The sequence below is a fragment of the Salvia miltiorrhiza genome, chromosome 3, assembly GCF_028751815.1.
Source record: "Salvia miltiorrhiza cultivar Shanhuang (shh) chromosome 3, IMPLAD_Smil_shh, whole genome shotgun sequence".
In the NCBI taxonomy this organism is placed as follows: domain Eukaryota; kingdom Viridiplantae; phylum Streptophyta; class Magnoliopsida; order Lamiales; family Lamiaceae; genus Salvia; species Salvia miltiorrhiza.
In genome coordinates, this window is record NC_080389.1 from 39,193,253 (window position 1) to 39,215,551 (window position 22,299).

The 22,299-nt window shown below is 34.8% G+C and overlaps 1 protein-coding gene and 1 long non-coding RNA gene across 6 annotated transcripts; both read right to left on the reverse strand.

Annotated features, from left to right (window-relative positions):
- Positions 1-2,262: 2,262 nt before the first annotated feature.
- On the reverse strand, positions 2,263-7,634 carry LOC131016646 (ultraviolet-B receptor UVR8-like). Of its 5 annotated transcripts, none has more exons than XM_057945344.1 (11): positions 7,229-7,633; positions 6,235-6,308; positions 6,066-6,150; positions 5,744-5,875; positions 5,389-5,580; positions 4,935-5,174; positions 4,815-4,858; positions 3,933-4,121; positions 3,063-3,153; positions 2,790-2,833; positions 2,263-2,698 (listed from the first exon to the last, which is right to left on the reverse strand). In XM_057945344.1, the coding sequence occupies exons 1-11, from the start codon at positions 7,437-7,439 to the stop codon at positions 2,567-2,569; spliced, it is 1,434 nt and encodes a 477-aa protein (XP_057801327.1). In that variant the 5' UTR covers positions 7,440-7,633; the 3' UTR covers positions 2,263-2,566. The 5 variants fall into 5 exon arrangements, 3 of the variants coding, with proteins under 3 accessions (XP_057801327.1, XP_057801326.1, XP_057801328.1); XM_057945343.1 differs by having other exon boundaries at positions 5,389-5,622; XM_057945345.1 differs by lacking the exon at positions 2,790-2,833 and having other exon boundaries at positions 5,389-5,622; positions 7,229-7,634.
- A 10,243-nt stretch (positions 7,635-17,877) lies between these two features.
- LOC131016648 (uncharacterized) lies at positions 17,878-19,563 on the reverse strand. The gene is made up of 2 exons (XR_009099164.1): positions 19,147-19,563; positions 17,878-18,674 (listed from the first exon to the last, which is right to left on the reverse strand). It is a non-coding gene; the product is annotated as an uncharacterized LOC131016648 (long non-coding RNA).
- Positions 19,564-22,299: the final 2,736 nt, after the last annotated feature.

A 22,299-nucleotide genomic window follows, 5' to 3' on the forward strand; every position in this document is an offset into this window, starting at 1 on the left:
TTGACAACATGCCAAAAAATATTGTCTATTGAAATTTTGTTTTTGTTTTTATTTTTATTTTTATTTTTTATTTTATTTCTCACACTGTGATGTGTGATGGTCATTAGGCAATGGAAAAGAAACCTAAGATGAGAATAGAGAGAAGTATTCCAAATAGAATTCAAAGACAGTTGTTCCAAATAAAAAGAGGGCGAGGGGCGGGTATTTATCGTTATTTCAAGCCTCGACGGGTATCTGACGAGTAGTGGGTGGCGGGTATCCGTGAGTCGCGTGTATGGGTGACAAATAGTAGTGTACAAGAAGTTGAAATTTTCTCTAAAATTTGTTGCAGTTTCGTGATGATTTATTTGTTGGGTGATTTACTGCATTTGTTGGGTTGTTGATTGCAGGATGTCGACGCCGAGAAGCAGCAACACCCCTACCTCTCAAGCCTCGACGGGTAGTGGCTGGCGGGTATTCGACGGATAGCGGGTGACGAATAGCCCACGGATGGCGGGTATCCGCGGGTTGTAGGTATGGGTGACAAATAATTTTTTCGAATATACGTTTCGCTAAATCATGTTAAGGATGAAATTTCTCTTTAATTTATTTTTTTCATTTTAGTTTGATGTGTAACGTAGACTTATATCATATTAACAGTTTTTTTAGTGAATAATCTTCATAATTTATAAATATATTAAGAAATAATTTTTATGTTTTTTTATATAAATTATAACATCAAATGATATTTCGACGGATTATACACTAGTTAATATTCATCTATTTAGTCATATACTGGGATGGAATTCTTACCACAATCGATCCTTACGTCTCATTGTGGTTTGTGGATGATGTGCCTGCAAGAACGGGATTAAGATAGTCTCTCTCGAGAAAACAGATAGGCCTGATCTTGGTTTGAAATGATGATAATCTCAACTATTTTTAAATTTATTACTCGGATAAATTTCCCACCATCCATATTTCAGCATAATATAGAAAGTTATGTAAGACAACCACAAGTGCTTATATTTAGTGACGCACCATACTTGAATATCTTAATACTATAATGGAAGACACCCCAAAAAGAGGGTAGACTACCACTATATGTTGAAGACATAATTTGGATTTCCACCATTTATTTTGTCTTTAGTTTCCATCTGAACTATTGTCCTATTATTATCTTGTTTGAGAAACTTATATCGAGTTCAGAAATCGAAATTAAAAGGAAAACAAACATCTATACTATATTAAAACAGCAGTTTTCAATTAGAAATTGATTTCAAATCAATTTGAAAATTGAATGGCGATTTTGTAGTTAAGACAAAATTGAAGATTTATTTATAAACTCTATTTATTCTTTTCATTTTCTTTTCTTTAACTTCTTATTTTTTTGTTTTATTTATTTCTAAAATTATGAAATTCGATTAATTATAAAATATTCAATATGCCTATCAAATTAAAGATCACGATAAGAGCTTTAATTTGATATAATTTATGTAAATATAAGATTTAAAATGTAAAAATTATATTAGTTTAAATATTAAAATTTTAAAAATTTCTCTCTCCTCTCTCATCTTTTTTTTACTAAATCTATTCTTTAATTCATTTTTCATTATTTTTTAATTTTGTAAACTTTTTTTTACGATTCATAATTTAAAATAAAATATTAAAATATTTAAGTCAACTAACTCACATTTCTAACAAACGTTTATTTACAGTTCTAGAATCTATAAAAGGGTTTTATTTTCTTTTTCTTTATCCTTTTATTTCTTTGTTTGTTCCTTTCAAAATTTTTGAAATTCGTTTAATTATAAAATATTTAATATGCATATTAAATTAAAGATTGTGATAAGAACTTTAATTTGATATATTTTATTTATAATATAAAATTTATATTTATTTAAAAATTAAAATTTTTAAAATTTATCTCTCCTCTCATTTTTTTTTTGAATAATTTTTTTAATTGTTTAAATTTTTAATTTTTTAACTTATTTTTTTTATTTACATAATATCAATTTTTTTTTATTATTGTGGATTCTTTTTTTTTCAATATTCAATAAAATATATTTAATTAGTTAAAGTTAATTTTTTTATTATATGTATAAATGTGATATTGAGTTGTTATCAATTTTATATAAATTTAGAAATATAAAAATATTTCCCGTGCATTGCACGGGGTGCAAATGCTAGTATAACAAAAAGAGCATTAAGCAGAATCAAACATAACTATCCAAACCACTCTAAATCATCTTATCACGGAAACTGATATACAAACACAACCACTTTCCTCTCTCGTTCATAATAATTGTTGAGAGAGTGACAAGAAAATTCATATTACCCAAATGTAGGAAATATTCAAATACAAAGGCATGATTAGTGGATTAACATATACGTTTGGAACCTAATTTCCAATTCCAACCCTGCGCTGTACAAATCCATCAAAGTAAGAAAATGAGAAAACAAAAAACAAGTAATGTCCCGAAAAACCATTCAAGAGCAAACGAAGCCACAGAAGACAAAAACAAAGGGATAAAACTGCAGGGAAAACATTCTGGCATTGATACCACATAGCAAGTCTTGCACAACTCTAGTTTGATCGACTTGTCTCACAGAGCAATAGTGTGTGCCACCAACCGCACGCAATATTCTTCACCGTACAATCTTCCTTGACCATTACCTCCTCTGGGATATTCCTGTCCAACGCATCTCCTAGACCGAGCTGGATTCAAACAAAAACGCCAAACCAAGATATGAAATCACAACTCCATAGCACAAGGAACAGAGGCTACTTTCTGATGCATGTGGTTTACCTGACCGTATTTGTTCCACCCCCAGCAGAAGATTTTACCATCCTCTGTGAAAATTTTGACATGAGAAGAAAAATCGTCGTGTTGCTCTTACTTTGAATACAATTACCACTATATTATATGCTTGTAAACTCAGCTACAAACTCTTCTCATATAGTTATAGGATTCTAGCTTTTATATCACAGCTTACACTTGAAAATTAATCCACAATCCCAGGCTTTGCTAAAGTACTTAAAGGTAAGGAAAGATATCTCAACAAGTAGTAATCTGTTTTACCTGTTAGGACAGCACTGTGACGAGCCCCCGAGGATGCGATTTTGGCTTTCTTACTCTCCAGAACTGAAGCATCTACGAGGCGAGGAACAATCTGTGACATTGTGGATCTCAAAGTCAAATAACTTGTATAAATGCTTGGATTTTTCTATCGAACAAATTTCAAGTAAGGTGCGAGCAGCACAGGTACAGATTCGCAGCAGGAGAATGTCCTGATACCCAGGGAGTTCAGGAAGTATCCCAGTCATTAATGTAGTTCATGATCTTTTCAGAGTTGTATCATTTATTAATACGAACTGAATCTCGCAAGTCTATATGTAGAAAAAGCTAATCACATATAATCGGTTTCCACGAGAACTTGAGCAGTTTGGGCCAAATGGTCAGCCAATTCAATGAGGCAGAAAATCTTTAAGGGGGCGTTTACTTTGTATGATTGATAAGATACCATGATTTTGAGTATTTTTATCCTCAAAACTAATATTTCTCCAATTCCACCCCAATGGGATGTGAATCAAGCAAAATTAGCTCAAATGATAGAAATTATCAAGGTCCTTGGGATATCCCAAAGTTCCAATTCATCTTATTAAATAAAGGATTAACCTTGTTATTTTTATCTGCCTAAGCTAATCCTCAAAAGTAAACGCCCCTTAAATTACTTAATTCTTTTCCGTGCCCCCTATCTTGTCAGTTTCCATTCAGCCCTTGTGCAGATCTCATGGCCGATTTTGAATTTAGGCAGTGAATGATATTTTTGAATACCTGCTTATTCTCTTTTGCTTCACACCAGAGTACTTGAGATCAACTTCTATAAAACAGATCAGAGAGTAGCCAGGTTCAGAACACATATTAATATAGGACTCTAGTTGAACTTACCTCGCACTGATCTTGATGTGTTCCCAAACCCAGTTGGCCAAACTGATTCCCACCAAAGACATAAATACGTCCATCAGAACATATACATATAGTATGCCAAAGTCCTGCTGCAACAGCTTTGATCTGAAAATCCCTTAGAGAAGGCACAAACGTTGGTCGCAGTATATCCTCAGTATTCCCTTGTCCACACTGCAATGGAAAAACTTTTAGCAAAACAATCTTCATAGCTTTATTGCAGACAAACTTTAGGAAGCCTCAACATGCTTGAAAAAGTTTTGGACATGCATGTTGCAGACAAAGCAATAAAGGAAGCCACAGGATGTTTCTGGCGTGAAGTGTAGAATTGTTTGACCTCGCTTTAATAGGTTGATCCTCAAAAGAGGATATTTTGCTAAAACCAAGAGAACATAGTCATGGAAAACAACTTTAATATGGTTCTTACAGAGTTTCTCATCTGGTTTCTGTCTACTCCCCACCTCTTGTTTTGGCTTCGCTTGTATTTAAGCAGGCTATTTGCACCATGCAACAAGCATAGTCCTTTTCAATGAGAAAAAGAACTACTACATTTCTGCATCTCAAAACTAATTCACATCTATAACCTAAGATTTTATTGAGCTCTTGGGCATTGAAGGTAAGTATCCTGTCTTCATCATCAACAGCATTTATTCATTTCCATAAGTAGAAAGCTTTTTGAGTTGACAACAGCAAGAGTAGCACATCTCATATTCAAAGTGTCTGCCGAAACTTCAATGAAAGAAATCTTGCAATGAGTATTATAATCCAGTTGATTATAGAGCAAAGCTAATTCGTATTGCATATCTGTAATGCTTTGTCACGAGATACCAGGACCAAGAAAATGCATATATTATGTAAAAGACTCACCTGCCCATAAAGACCCCAGCCGAAGGCGAGAAGCACACCAGTATCTGAATGTAAAACAAAATAGCTCTATCAGCAGGGGAATATGGTTTCCAATTATTGGTGATAGCATTTCCTAGTTACCTGTTATCACTGCACTGTGCCTGCCTCCACATGCAATACCCTTTATGTAATTTCCTATGGATTTTTTTTGCTCGGCTGCCACGCCAACACTTTTTTCATTATTTACACCAGAGCTCTCTCCACCATTCGATGATGGGTCAATACAAGGTATAAGATGAGGAGATGCCACCATTTTTATCCTAGACCCCAGACCAAGCTGGCCTTCTCCACCATAGCCCCAACCCCACACCTGTCCCACATCTAAAATCCGGTAAAAGTATGATGCATCAGCTCTTATTTATAATAAATATCTTCTTCCTTAACATTAAAGTCTTCTTTCTTAACATTAAAGATCTTCTGTAGCTTCTTACTTCAAAAGACCTACAAGACCTACAAAACTATAATGTGTAACCACATGGATATAGAAACTACACCTAAGGTGTAGTTTGCAGGCGGAGGCATAGAAGAACTATACCTGACAATGCTAGAGTATGACGCCCGCCTGCAGCAACTGAGGTGATCCTCACCCCAGGATCCAGGCTTACAGGACAAGGAGGCATTGAATGTGTTTCATCTGCAGGTGTTGATGCTTCAGAGTCTTGCTGAGGATCAACTTTTCTCCGCTTCAGCGTCTCATCTCCAGATATTTTGTCATTTGGACCCAAAACTGATCCAGTTGTAGAGTTCAAACTATGAGATTGAGGAATCCCTAAAGCATCAGCCTTCGTTATCCATTATTACATATATGTATCTTTGTGCAGTTCATATATCTATTCTAAAACAGTTGTGGCAAAAAAACAAATCTTCAAATGCAATTATCACTAAGATACCTTGGTCAGTTACTGTTGAATTTTGTCTTGTGACAGTTTGATCGTCACTGTTTTTCAAAGTGTTCCAAGTACATGTGATTTTTATAGATGGAACACACTCCTTCCAACCCCATGTGTACACTTCACCTTTATCTGCATACAACATCCCCATTTGATTATCAATTTATTTCAAACTCTCACAAGCAGCGATGCAGAATTAGTATGAAACTGAAGCACAGCACCCGACTTTTATCTTCGGAAGAAAAGGAAAAGAAGAGATCCATCCAGATGGAACTGCCCTTAGAGAAAGGAAAGAGATAAGAATACGATTGTTTGGATATACCTGTTACTGAAACACAGTGTGCCCAGCTGGCTGCAGCTTCCAGAATTGGATCAGCTGTTGGAAGAGGATACACCTCTGGAGCCTCCTACATGAAATGAAGATGCTAAATCAACTATAGTTTATCAGGAAGTGTCTTAGGATTTAAGAAACAAAATAATAGCTGGATTACCCCATGCTTCCCTGAGGCGAAATAGCTCTGGCCTTGGTCATCAGATGAACCCCAAGTAACTAGTTTCCCAGAGGCTGCAAGAAATGCTTAATTGAATATACCAAAGTCTTTCCAAGAGCAAACAGAACCCAAATGACATCTATCAATGTTGTCCTAAGAAACACGATGTGAACACATTAACTGTCATATCCTACCATACTTAGGCCACTGGTTTACCACAAGTATGATCTTTTCCTGAAATGGTTACAAGAGAAGACAACACATGCATAACTCTACCTCAAAGATGATAGAAGATGACAAGCAAAGCATTTTCTTATCATCCAATGATCTACAATCTTCTTAAATTGTGGCATCAATAAGATTGTTAAGAAAGATAAAGATTTTCAACTTTCAGTAACCTAAATCCTGGAAAGCCAGTATACAAAGGGGAAACAGAGATAAAATCCAGCTTTGGTCTTTCCAAGTAGCAGCATTTCCAATAATTAATCAACTGTTCTTTTCTCAACCTAATGTTTTTGCACCTAAGAAATTTTCAGTCTTTAACTTCAACAAATCCGTATGACTTCAGCTTGGAGCCTATTCAAGATCAATCCCCAACATACCACGACGTTAAATATGCCTTGATTCAACAAAACTATTAATTTCATAACACACAAGATAACTATTCTCAACAAGGACATCAACTAGGCCTTCAAAAAAAAAAAAACAAGGACATCAATTGATCATAACTCCTCAATATCCATATGATGATCCTAACTCCTAAATTGAAATCTACTCAAGCTCATCACTGCAAAAGCGACTGTCTCGCTTTGGTCGTGAACAGAGCACATAGCTAACTAACATTTTAAACTCAGAATTAATATATTCAATAATTTAAATATTCTGCTGCAAAAAAAAAAAAAAATACGATATACATTTCAAATTATCACAACGAGAAATCCAAAAAGACTTAAGCCGTAGGCAAAAACATGGGAGAAAAAAATGGGTAAACTACCGGAAATCGCCATGCCGAAGCCGCATCCGCCGGCGCAGACATCCTTCCAAGAATCCCCGGATGCCTCCGCCTCCGGGAAACGCACAATCTCCGGAGAAGTCAACGGCGATCTCTGCGCCGTCACCCCCGGAAAATACCCGCACATTAACACCTCTAACTGCTTCTCACTATCATCATTGGCTCCATCTTCCTTCCTCTCACCTCCATTCATCACTCAAACAATTTCAGCTCTAAGCGCCAAAAGCAAACCAAAAAAGTCGGAAATTTCCAACAAATATTATCCAGAGAAGAAATTGAAGTTCTACGTCGATCTGGATAGAGGCTACAGATTTTCAAGGTTTTGTTTAATCAGATCAAACGCAACGACAGGGGTAAAATGGTAAAATCAGCGGCGGGGTTTAATATTTTAAGCGCCGTATCATTTGCTAGATCACTGTGGGTGCCACGTCGGACGCGCGTGGTGGTAGTGGGACACGTGGCGGCACGAGGGTGCCGGGAATACTGCAGTTAGATTTAATCTATTTTGTGCGGTCCGAAGCGAGAAAATACTGGAAGTTTCTGGAAGGTGATGCGTGAGTTGGAATCTTCTTCGCTTCGAGACAGTTCTTACAGTTGAGGGACACGTGGTGGGCCACTCTTCAATCAGCTCGAGGTTTATATATTTCTTCTTTTGACATTGTTTCAGTATAGATTCCCAACTTTTCACTTTTATTTTTATAGTTAAAAGTAAAGACAACAAATAGTCCAATTAAAAGGGTGGGCAAATTCGAGAAATCGAATAATAAGTTTTTCACTATTTTAATTTTTTCTTTAGTCGGCTGGAGTTTTGGGGTTTTGTTATTTTTAAATTTTAAAAAATGGCAAATAGGCTAGAAGAATATTATATTTTTGATGTGATATACTCCACCCAAAAAAAAGAAAAAAAAATGGTTGTTAATTGCTATTTGCAAAACTAAGTGACTCGTCGAAATTCGGCGGAGTCTATTAAAATACTCCCTCCGTCCGTCAAGATTATGGCAATTTGCTTGGGCACGAGATTTAATAAAATTGGTGATGATTTTGATATAGTGGAGAAAGGGTCCCACCACTTTATGAGATGAGTGGTTGAGATTGAATTTTGAGTAGTTTTTTGTAAATAAAGAGTGTTAGTAAAGATAAAATATTAAAGAGGATGGTGGGACCATTGCCATAAAAGGAAAGTGACATAATTTTGGCGGACGGAGGGAGTATAAATTTATAAAATTATTAATATATTTTTTGTTTCATGAATTATTTTTCACAAAAATAGAGAATTTAATAAAATTATTTTAAAGTAAAAAATTTATACTCCCTCCGTCAACTAATTCAAGGCCTACATGAAAAAACACGGGTTTTAAGAAAAAGTGTATTATTATTGAGTGGAGAAAATGACCCACAAAATGTATTGTTTATTGATTGAGTGGAGAAAGGGACCCACAAAGTGTATTATTTATTAGTTGAGTGGAGAAAAAGTGTATTGATTATTGGGACCCACCAATTAAAATATGAATTAAAACTTACTAAAAATAGATAGGCCTTGAGTTGGTGGACGGACCAAAAAGAAAAGTAGACCTTGAATTAGTGGACGGAGGGAGTAATATTTATTTGAAATTGACCTAATTTAAATATCTTATAAATTAAATTTATATGTAAGTAAAGTTTCGATCCAAAAAATATTAAAAGAGAAACTTGAATAATTATTTGAAACGAATCTATATTAGATGTTTGTAGTTGGAACTAATAATAAAAATAATAAGAAAATAAATAAATAAAATAATATCATTAATGACTTAAACTTTGAAAGTTTGAATAAATTATTAAATTTGCAATTACCTCATAATCTATCGAAAATTTTATCATACAACATGTTAGTTGTTGTGTCTTGCATATGATCTCTTTTTTTAGAGACTTTTGAGATTGCCACGAAGAATTGTTCATAACTAAGAATAGGTTTCAACAGATATAATCCTACATTTGAAAGAAATTGTCCATGACTTTATTTATTGTCGACATAGCAAAACAAACACTCATAGGGAATTGCCTTCTCTGAAATCAAATTGAAATTTTAGTGAAATGCGATGAAATCATAATCATTCTAGCTATAAAAAACTTATTGCGCCCATTTTTTCCTGAAATGAGTTTTCATTCACTTACGTGTTCCCCAAGTTGAGTTACTATCAGTCTGGTGCCATTGCAATGTTGGATTTGTATACTGAAAGCAAGAACCTTTTATGCTTGTATACAATGATTCATATGTTCACTGTTTTAATCTCCTATCTGTTTGTGTTCATGATTGCATATGTATGTTCTTTATCTCTATATAAATAGATTATATGGTGTGTTGTAGATCACAGAAGACCATATAATTGGATTAACCTTAAGAGATATAATATGATCACAGCCGAGATGACTTTAGGACGAGTCATCGGTTTATGCTGCGGTATAGATGGAAGTAGTTTGTCTTGGCTACTTGTCTATACTGGTACGTCACAACGTATTGATAGGACCACAGTGAGATGTATTCTTCTATCTGACTTAAGTGAAGAATCAAAGATCTCGGTGACTTATAAGATCTTAATACTAATAAGATTTCATATATATATATGTTAATTCGTATATCACTTTGACTTACTATGAGTGAGAGTTATATAGTAACTTGAGTACTCTGTATCTTGGGTGATAGCGGTCAACATATGATATTTGATTATCTGTATTAGTACCCGTATCCGATATAGGATAATGATATCCCCTTAAAAAGCTTAATAATGTTTATTGCGCTAAACCATGCAGGTTGATTAAGTTCAGGCGCAATAATAAGGTTTGAGTGGTACTACTTAAGAATTACAAAGAGATTAATTAATTTAAGCTGTCAGAGCTTTAATTAATTAATGGATGTTAGATATTTTAAATACGGGGATTTAATAAGTCTAAATACAAGCCCCGACTCAACACCGGCAATAAAGGGGTAAGTCAATATTGGTTCTCTAGTGGAATGAACTAATATTTATAAATTAATTATGGTCTGGGCTGACCATAGATAATTAATTTATTTGAGGCCCATCTTTATTCATTGTATCTGGTCCCTGGACTGGCCCAAAGTCTCCTAGCCCTAGAAGGAGCAGAAATCGCCCCCCACCTAGAAACTGGCGCCCCATGTGTTTTATTTTATTATAAATACAGCTGTCAACTCTCAGAAAAACACACTGATAAAAATTAGGGTTTTGGAGAGCTGTAGAGGCGCAGGAAACGTGTGGGAGCTTTCTGCCTTGGGACTTTCACAGTTCGTTGTCCATCCAACGGTGAAAGCTGAGCGGGATACAGTTCAGAAGATCAGAACTGGAGTCTTTCGATTCGATCATCGACAGCCTCTGCATACGCTTCACAAGTAAGTAATCCTAACACCAACGTGCAGCTGTTAAATTCATAGGAGCATGTTAGGATTAATCGTTGTATGATAAATTAATAATAATCCAAGAAACGATCATCGGGCAAACGGAGCATTAATTCAGTTTAATATTCCTTCAATTGGTATCAGAGCCCAGGATTAATTTCTTGGCTCTATTATTAATTTATGTACGATTAATAATGTGCGTTGTTTTTACTGCTGTTGTTCTTCGTGGTCTGTTGATTCGTGGGATACGTTGTTTTGACGTTGTAATTGTTTTTCTCCAGCTAGGTTATATTTTAATAAGGGAAATAAGCAGGTCAGGCATCTCCAGCTGTTTATCGACACAGTAAGTAGGGATTGGGGTACGTCCGTTGCGTTTCACGATATCCTATAACTGGTTGGTTGGTAGGGATTAATTAATCTTTGCGTCGATGATCAGAGCTTTGAATTAGTGTGGATTTATTCGAGCCGAGTTACCTTTTATTGATTATTTTCTAGTGTTATTTTATTTGATTTAATTTGATTTCTTAGTTACAATTAATTTTCTCAAGTTAAGGCGTGGTGGCATTACCAAAATTATAGATTTTAGGGAATTGAATGATTTTACCTGCTCTTTGTGGGATCGACCCTACTTGTCATTATACTAATTAGTTCTTGATAATTCTGCAGGAATTCCTTTCTTGATAATTTTCTCAAGAAAGGAACGAACGTTGGAGCAAGCTGGCTGCGGGCACCGAGGGCAGCGCGCGCACGAGCGCTTGCGCGCTGTGCGCCGCGCACCTGGTCAGGCTGCCGCTGCTCTCGCCGAGGGCGCCGTGCGAGGCTGCTGCACACGCGGCTGGTGGCTGCGGGTCAGGCGGCGGAGGAGGAAGCAGCCGGCAGGGGCTGTGCGCGCCCGAGGCCGCGCTTTGCGCGCTGCGCGCCCATCGGGCGACGTGCTGCCTGCGCTAGGGCCTGCTGTTGCTATCGTGCTGTTGCTGGACGCCGAGGCTGCTGCTGTTGTGCGCCGGATGCCGCGCCGAGGCTGCTGCCGTTGAGCTGCCCGCACGTCGGGCTACTGATGCGGCGCACACCGGGCTGCTGCTGCGGCGGCGCTGTGCAGCGAGTGTCAAAGGAGGTGGTGGCGGCAGCTAGGGTTTCCAAACCCTAGCTGCGTGTTTCAAACCCTAGGGGGCCCAAACCCTATTTTCCAAAGACGGGCCGGATGAAGCTGTTCGGGCCAAGTGTTTAGTTTTTGGGTTTTTCTTTTCTATTTTAAATGTAATAGATTAGAAATTGGGATTCCACGAATGGATCACGAAGAATTTAATTCTTTTATTTCGTTCTTTGCATGCCGTGGTGTTAATCCCTTATGCTCTTTACCTGCTTTTCTTTGTCTTTGCTTGTTAATATGTTTTTGTTAACTGCACTTAGACAAGCATGATAGTAGGTTTATCGTTTTCTTATGCATGTTTTTAGAATTCTGCGAGCATGTTTTACATGTTGCGTTCTAGAGGAGCATGTTTAGGATTATGTGCTTGAGCATGAACAAACCTTTTGAATAAAAAAGGCTAAGTTGTTTTAATAATTTTTATGATATTTAAAAACTATTTTAGACCTCCACATGCGGTCTCAAGACAAAGTGATTGAGAATATGAGTAAACGACCACCCTAACGTGGCTTACTTCATATTTGATTTCACAAGTTGGTTAAGTTGAGATTTCTATTAAAAAATATTTAAATCCATTTAAGTAGTGGGAGTTATGCGGTAAACGACCACCCTAACGTGGCTTACTCGTATGATTTTCATAAGTACTTTAGAGGATGAATTTTAAATAAGATAACCAAGAGGTTAAATTGGAAGCGGTATAGTCCTAGTGAGTATGCCAATTTCAAGAATTTAATACTCAAGGTTAAATTGTGGTCGATGCTTAGATATCATTTCAAGTACAATGTACAACTCCCCATCGGAGTCCTTTCTTGAATATGATATGGTCTAGTTAAAGTCCAACAATTAATTTCCTTTGTCAAAAGGTCAAGTTGACATGGATGGAAATTAAACGACTAGGTAAATAGTCTGGTTGAGGAATTCATGTGTAAACGACCACCCTAACGTGGCTTACTCGTGAGATTTCTTGGGCAGTTGGAGGTTTCATTAATATTGTTTTTATCAAAAGGTTACAATATTATTGTTACGAATTATGTGCTTCATGTTCTTACATGTTTATTTGTTTACATTCGGATATGTCTATGTCTCCAATCATCTATATTCTTGCAAACAATCCTCTCACCGGTCCATACTATACTGAATGGAAACGCCACATTATGTACATTCTTGACGTTGATGAGCACAGTTTTGTGCTTACAACTCCACGTCCCGCGGCCCTAACTGATGAGTCGACTGATGCGGAACGTGAGGCGCATAAAAGGTGGCACAAGTCTAATAATATGGCCAAGTGCTATATTATGATGACTATGTCACAAACTTTGCAACTCCATCATCAGGTCATGGTTGACGCGGCTGGCATCTTGTTGAACCTCTCTGAGGTTTATGGGGAGTCCGAGAGATCTGCCCGCTTTAACATAATGAGAGAAATCTTAGCATGTAAGATGAGCGAGGGCAGTTCTGTACACGAGCATGTCATGAACATGATAAATCTTTTTGACAGGCTCGAGTTACTCGGAGGAGGTATTGAAGGCGAAGCCAAAGTCGATATCATCCTGAACACTCTCCCCAAATCCTTTGAGAACTTCTGTCTCAATGTCGTTATGAGCAAGGTCAACTATACTCTTAATGAGTTGTTGAATGCTCTAGTTACGGCAGAGGGAGTCTTGGGCAACAAGAAAGAAGTACTTGTCACTGCCAAGGGACCTGCTTCTTCGTCGAAAGACGGGAAAAAGAAGCGCAAAGGTCAAAAGGGCAAAGGTGGCAAGGAAGCTAGTGGGAGTGGCAAAGCAGTAGGCCCTACTGGTGGCGTGAAGAAGCCAACTGGAAAGGGAAAGTGCTTCAAGTGCGGCAAGACTGGGCACTGGAAGAAAGATTGTCTGGTGCTCAAGGCAAAGGGACAAGGTACGTCACAAGTTCTAGTAACTGAAACATGCTTAGCTTCATTTTCTACTCATTCTTGGGTAGTGGATACGGGGGCAACTGATCATGTTTGTTACACCTTGCAGGGCTTCAAGCCGATAAGGAGCCTGGAAAGTGACGAGATCACCATCTCCATGGGGAATGCGTCGAAGGTCGCAGTTGTTGCTATTGGAGATTTATCTTTATGTTTTGGTGATGACATTTTAGTTTTGAGAGATATTTTATATGTGCCGGAGTTTCGGCGGAACATTATTTCAGTTTCAAAATTATTTTTGGATGGATATTCTGTTACTTTTGATAGAGGTGTCTCTATCATGAAAAATAACATGACTATTTGCTTAGGAATTTTGAATAACTCTCTCTATACTATTACATGTCCAATTAAAAATTATGTCCATGTTGCATCTACATCACAAATCTGTCCAAATCCGAATAAGAGGAAATATTATTCTCATGAACAATATACGCATGCGTGGCACCTAAGGTTACGCCACATCAATCTAAATAGGATTCAAAGGCTCGTATCAAATGGAATCTTGAAAGACTTTCAAGTTGTTCCATTTAGAACCTGCGAATCCTGTATAGAAGGAAAGATGACGGCAAGGCCTTTTAAGGCTAAGGGGAATATGGCCTCGCATGTGTTAGAATTGATTCACTCTGACTTGTGTGGACCGATGTCCACAAAAGCTCGTGGAGGGTATGAGTACTTCGTCACTTTCATTGACGATTACTCAAGATATGGGTACATTTACCTACTTCAACGCAAGTCTGAATGCTTTGAGAAATTCAAAGAATTCAAGGCGGAAGTGGAGAAGAGATTGGGTAAATCTATCAAGTCATTGCGGTCTGATCGCGGTGGTGAATACCTCGGAAACGAATTTTTGCAATACTTGTCAGATTCTGGGATTACATATTGACTGCACCTGGTACTCCCCAACAGAATGGTGTAGCGGAGAGAAGAAATAGAACTCTTTTGGAAATGGTGCGATCAATGATGAGTTATGCATCGTTGCCTATTTCGTTTTGGGGATATGCCTTGGAAACGGCGGCTTACTTGCTGAATCTAGTACCGTCCAAATCTTGCCAACATAATGAATGGTCCTTAGCCCCATTACAACCAATGAGAAAAGGCCTTCTTGAGTTTCTATGTGACCATGACATATCACGACTAAGTGGATTTTCCTTCTTGTGTGTGAATTTCCAAAATAAATATTTGAGAGAAGAGTGAATCTTGAGAGGAACTCGTTGTTGCTTGATTTGGACTAGATAGACGATGAAAACACTTGTTTGACATTTTTTTTTAAAAAATTTGAGAGTTGAGAATTGATTGTGAGCACGATTCGATTTGGCAGTATGTTCTGTTACTAGTGTTTTGATGATTACTTGGTTGTTGTTTTTAGATGAGTTTGTCGTTGTTTAGTGTCTTCGTTCTGTTTACTTTTCGTTTGCTTGATAGTTTGTTCTTTTATTTTATTTTGGAGTTTAGTGTTGTGTCAAGGAAGGAAGTTGTCTCTAGTGGCTGATTTTCACCATTAAATTCTTCTTTCATGTCATACTTGAGGACAAGTATGATCTAACTGTGAGGGGATTTGATGTGTGCATTTTAGTTACCTAGTTTAGTGTGTGTTTTGCCTTGATTTTATATGATTTTACATGATTTATGATATTTTGGATGTAGGGATTGACCGAAGAATGGAGATGGATCTTGCGGATGGAAGAAGTCAAAGGAAGACGAATTTTGCATGGATGGCGTGTTTTTGGAGAGAAGATTTGAGATTGGGCTTGAAGATAATTGTTCCAATTTTAATTAAAGCTCAAAACTCATATTTAAGTATTTTGGTCCTTAGTGTTTTGAAGGGGGCGGAAGCCCATTTGTTAGAGAGGGTTCGGCCACTTTAGGGATTAATTCCCTTGGTTTTGATCCACTTAGCCGCCATTAGTAATATATATATGGGCGCGCTCCAGTGAGACCTCCTATTTTTCGTGTAACATGAGTACAATGAATAAGACATATAATACTAATGAACAAAACGTATATCTAATGAACAAGATGTATATACTGATGAAAAATAAAATTTAAAAAATTCGTAATGAATAAGACATATATACTGATGAACATGGCCGTATATACTGATGAACAATGCAGTATATACTGATGAATAATAAAATTTAAAATATTTTGCTCCCTCCAGGATTCGAACCCTGCGAAAAAAAATCACCCTCCAGATACAATATCAGCCATAGGATTGATAAAATAAACGCACCAGATCGTGTCCTAGATCTCACTAAAATTAGGGGGTCTCATTGGAGCGGCCCCATATATATATATATATATATATATATATATATATATATATATATATATATATAGGGAAGAGTTCTATTGAGAAGCCTAAATATTTTGAGAAGTGAGAACAAATCCTATCCCTTCAATACCAATAATCAAACGGCCAAGATCTAATTTATTTCCACGCGTTCATATTAATTATAGGGTTATGATAGTAATTTATGTTTTAGTCAAATCCGTTACTTCCATGTTTTACAACTAATCAAATCTAGATATATTTGGAAGATTTGAATTCATGCAAATCTTTATTATTTTTTAGTTTTCAGATTTATAAGTTATAAATTCTTAATTAATTCTTATCGCCCTTAAACCCTTTCGTTCCTGAATTAAAACTGTTGAAGCTTTTTCTGGGAATTTTTATGGATTGCACAGGTTTGTTCTTTGGATGCTTGTAGAACCCACTCATTGCATTCATATTGTGCAATTGGCTATATTATTTTTTAATAGACGCTCGTTCTTAGGACTAATCTTGATACCATAATATATTCATTGACAAATATTACTTTCAGATGTTTAAATGAAGAAAAAAAACTCAAACCTAATTAACATAAGCTACAAATATACATGAAATAACAATTTCGAATTGCTAACATTTTTTGAACACGTCCAACAACTTTTTTGAACATCCATATATCCCATGCTACCCAATTATTATTCTTCATTAATTTTTACGAAATATTTTTCAAAAATATTTTTTTATCAAATGATTCCAATTTACAAATGAACAATACATATATGAAACTTACATCTTATTAATGAATCTTTTAAAAAAATACAATGAACATATCTTATATATGTTATGAACTACATTTACTCATTATTTTATCATAACAAAAATATAATATTACTGGATTTTCATATATATTCTATTAATACATACGTTCATCAATCAGCAACATTATATAAAAATAACTCTAGTAAACCATTGCAAAATAAAATCAAATACTAAATCCAAGAGTAATATCTAGAATGTTATTGAAATGTCATACACCTAAAGAAATCATGTAAAGAAAAAAGAAAACAATAAAACATTGAAATCTTGAACCAATAAAGTTCCTTCTAAATTGTTAAAAAAAAAAAGATTTTAAAAATATCATTAGTGAAATAGAGCTCGTGGATTATTCAAACACATTTATAATTAACGTGGGGTTATTTTCATTGGTGAATGCATGTTTTACAGTTCAGACCAAAAAGAACGTTGTTCAATACTGTTTACGTGTATGTTCAACACACTTATAATTAATTTGGGGTTATTGTCACTAAATTGTCTCAGTACTTGGATTATAAGATTTTTTTAAGTTAGTCATCCTATTAGGTAGGTCATTATTTTTAAAAGTAAACTCCTTGGTTTAAGATTTCAAAAGCATTACACATGATAGTAAACAATAATGCATTTCATATATTTTTTTTGTGTTTGCCTAATTGTAAGAGTTTAATGCCCAAGAGTTGAGATATAGGGTTCCACTGTTATATAATCAAACTGTTCAATTAAATAAAACAATGTTCAATACAGTTTAAAATAACGTTGACTGTGACGTAACTATGACTTTCAACAAGGTACTTAATTTGATATAATATGCTAAAAACTGTCCACAATTCAAACGTTCTACGAAATCCGCAAGTAGTACACTTCCATATCAATAAATATCTAAAAGAATTTCAAAACAACAACATGGTGAACTCCACATAACAGAAGAACACCTGAAACAATACTACTAATTTCCATGTTCAATACAAAGTTCATAACTTCATTAATTCATGTTCAAAGGATTGTAATAACGAAGTATGTAATGCAAACCTACGAAGTACAGAAAATGACAAAGAATCAATTGACAATAATACCAAATTCCAATTCATTATAACAAAAACAATATATACTTGAAAAAATAGCAATCAATTAACTTGTTTATTATAAAAATAAATGACAATTCTTAAAAAAAAAAACTACTAATAAACAAATAAGTCTGACTTCTCGGTCACTTTCCCGTGAACAATGTTTCTGATCAGTGCTCGATCACCCTAATTTATGTAAACATCGTTGTAATGCACCGACGCTTCCTTTTCAATGTCACAACCAAATTGATTTCCGTCCCATTTGATGTTTTGAACATACGGTACATTGTTTTGAACTTATGATACAATGTTTTGAACATTAATGATTTAAAAAAGAAATAAGTTAGTAAAATAATTTTTTAGGAACAAAATCACAAATCTATTGAACAACTCCTCGTTTTTCAAAATAGCATATGTGGATCTTATCTGAATGAGTAACATCATCATCACCCATCGGTTGACCACACACTTCATCATTTTGATCATTTCCCTACACAAGAATTTCGCAAACTTGATGAACTGATTATATATTTTTAATGAACAAACAGTTAGAATCAAAACTATTACCTGAACTTTAAGATGTGCTCACACTTTCAAGAATAGAAAATAATCAAAATGTTAAAAAAAAAAAAAGACAAGTTGCAATAATCACATCAAACTACAGGTCAAAGTATTCATTCCACATGCTAACCTAAATAGCTACAACTTCCAAAGTATGACCAAGCTTTTGCAAAGCCTCTGCATTTTCACCATTGAGCTCCAAATTACCAATCGCATTTAGCAACGCTCTATCCTGCAGAGTAACACAAATTGCAAGAATTTTTCTACATATTTTTAATGAGCAAACATATACACGAACGAGATAAAGAAAATTACAATTATGCAAAAATTCAATATGTTCGCAAGAATTCAACATTAAATTCAGAAGAAATAAAAAATAAAAGGGAAATTTTTTATATACACAAATTACCCTGCAAAAAAAAAAATAATAATAATGAACATAACAAGTAAAATACCTAAAATTAGCAAACAACCCATGGAAAAGCCCTAAGAAATACAAAAAAAGAACATTGAAAAGCCCAACAAGCACACATAAACACAGACCCAATCGAAATGAAAAAACAAAAGAACATAGAATGTACTTACAAATTCAATTCGCTATTTGGGTCCTAATTTATTTATCTTATGTTCAAAATAAAGAGAAAACAACACAACTAACCCTGCAAAAAAAAAACAAAAAAAAATGAACAGAACAAGGAAAATACCTAAGCATACAGCACCTGCTCTTGCTCCTACTCCCACCTAGAATTATTGAATTTGTAGTCGCCAGAGCCACCAAATGACCAACCGTGGTACACATCTTGTAGCCTACCCTGCAGATCGATTCTCCATTCCTTCAAGTGAGCCAATCGCGTGTGGCCTCCTTTTATCCAGATCGTACATCAGCCACACCGGGTACCACTTGATTTTCTCCTCACTCTTCTTGGATTAAATCTCCTCATCGGGCGGCGAAGATTCCACCGTCATCGGAGAAATCGCCACGCAAAAATTCCCAACAACAATCTCGTTCTACAAAATCCGCCGCCTTCGTGTATTTTCCAAACCCTATTTTCCAAATCTGCAGCCTCTGATTATGTTGAAAGAATTTCATATGGAAGGTCAAAAAATCCAGAAAGAATGATGTGCATTGATTCGGTCAAATAAAAGTTACATTACTACTCTCACGTAATGTAAAATATTGTTATTTTAAATTCATTGAATTTGATTTGCCCATTTTATGGAATTTTTAGAGCCGTAGGATTACACTAGATTAAAGGCTAGGATTGTTTCTTAATTCTTAACACATATAGCCTTCTCAATAGATACTAACCCTATATATATATATATATATAGGGAGAGGTTCAAATAAGAACCACTAATAAAATAAGAACATAGAACCATTTTAAGCCATTCGATCATCAAGATCTACGGTGGATGCATCATCTTGGTGGATGGATGCAGATGCTGGATTCGAATCCTGAAGGGAGCAAAAAATTTATTTTTTTGGATGCATTAAATTTAATAGCGGATGCATTAATTTGTATAGCAGATACAGTAATTTTATTGGTTCTTATGTTCTCACGATAATTGTGGTTCTCACTATAACCGCACCCTATATATATATATATATATATATATATATAGGGTTGCGCTAAAATAAGACCCACTTTTAGCCTATAAAATAAGACCAAATCTCAGCGCTTCATCTAACTAATATACACGATCAGATTTGATTAGATAGATTAGTATGAAATCAGTCGAAAATAAGTAGGAGGTTAATAATGTAATTATATTTTCTTTAATATCTCCCCATAATTTGGGGGATCACGTTTCCATATCTTCATTCATCCATATTTTCTCCTTATCTTTATTAACCCATATTTTTCTCACGTCGCTATCAGAGAAAAAAAAAGAAGATAGTTTAATACTACATTTTTCGCATGCAATCATAATGAAAAAATATGTATGCTATAAAATAAATTCACACATAAATCATTTGAAATTCATTCAGTTCAACAACAATATGCATGGTACTTATATTAAACCTGTAACAAACTATTAAAAAATTCGTACTACTTTATGTATACACATAATAAATATTCATAAAAAAATTCATGCCACCGCATCTACTTATTCATTTAGGGCATACATTTCAAGTATGTCAATAATTCATATTATTAATGAATTCAGTACCAAACTCACACATATATATAAAACCATATCAATTCACACATACACTATAAATGATTCATACGCATCTCAAAAATAATTCGCTCTATAATACCATATCCAACTCATTGTATGAATATATAAATACACGATCAGTATGCACGAAAAAAAAAATTCAAATTGTATTAAAAATTACTTCCTATTCGTATGAATTTTTTCAGTTATTTAGTGAATTATTTAATCAAGTGAAGTATGAATTATAATAAATTCGGTATGAATTTTCTTGTATACAGATCCTGTATTGAACTGAATGTACATGCCTCTTGAATGAAATCAAATCATTTCAAATCTTAAATTCCCTAATTAATTGGGAGTGAGAATGAGAACCGTGTGGGTGTAGATTTGGAATGTCAACAGTATATGGCAATAATACCCTTCCCACAAATTCGTATGAATTTTTTCATTTATTTAATGAACTATAAAATCTACACAAAATTTAATCCCAACCATTGATTACCATATGATCTACAATCATAAATTAGTCTTATTTTATAGACAAAGGGGAGTTCATTGAATAGCGCTCCCCTATATTATATATATATATATATATATATATATATATATATATAGGGGGCCGCTCCAATGAGACCCCCTAATTTTAGTGAGATCTAGGGCACGATCTGGTGCGTTTATTTTATCAATCCTATGACTGATATTGTATTTGGAGGGTGATTTTTTTTTCGCAGGGTTCGAATCCTGGAGGGAGCATAATATTTTAAATTTTGTTATTCATCAGTATATACTGCATTGTTCATCAATATATACATCTTGTTCATTAGATATACATTTTGTTCATTAGTATTATATGTTTTATTCATTGTACTCATGTTACACGAAAAATAGAGGGTCTCACTGGAGCGCGCCCCTATATATATATATATATATATATATATATATATATATAGGGAGAGGTTCAAGAAAGAACCATAAATAAAAGAAGACCGGAGAACCATTTTCTGCCATTCGATCATCAAGATCTACGGTGGATGCATCATCTTGTTGGATGAATGCAGATACTGGGTTCGAATCCTGAAGCGAGCATTTTATTTTTATTTTTTTAGTGCATTAATTTTAACAACGAATGCATTAATTTTTACAGTGGATGCATTAGATTTGATGGTTCTCCCGTTCTCACAAATAATGTAGTTCTCTCTAGAACCACACCCTATATATATATATATATATATATATATATATATATATATATATATATTTCAAATTGAACAAGACTGATCGCATTTCTCCCGAATCAATTAAGAGATGTTTACTTTACATGATTGGATATTTTTATCTTCAAGCGTAGAATTTCTCCAATTCTACGCTTTTCATAAAATAAGAATCAAGCAAAATTAAGTAAAATTAATTTGAATGACATAACTAATCAAAGGGCTTCAAAGTTTCAATATTCTTCCAAGTAAACGCTCCTAATTAATCGATTTCAACGCTCTAATCAATTCTAAGTATACATGCAGCAACTACATTTACATACTATCTCTCTCGGATAGATTAGTCTATAAGATTGTTACATACGTTAATAACACAATTTATTAATGAAAACAGAATAAAGAAGAAAAAAAACCTTTTTAGTCGGTCGAGTAAAATCTAAACCAATTATATATAAAAATGTTTAGCTTCACCAAATCTTGCTA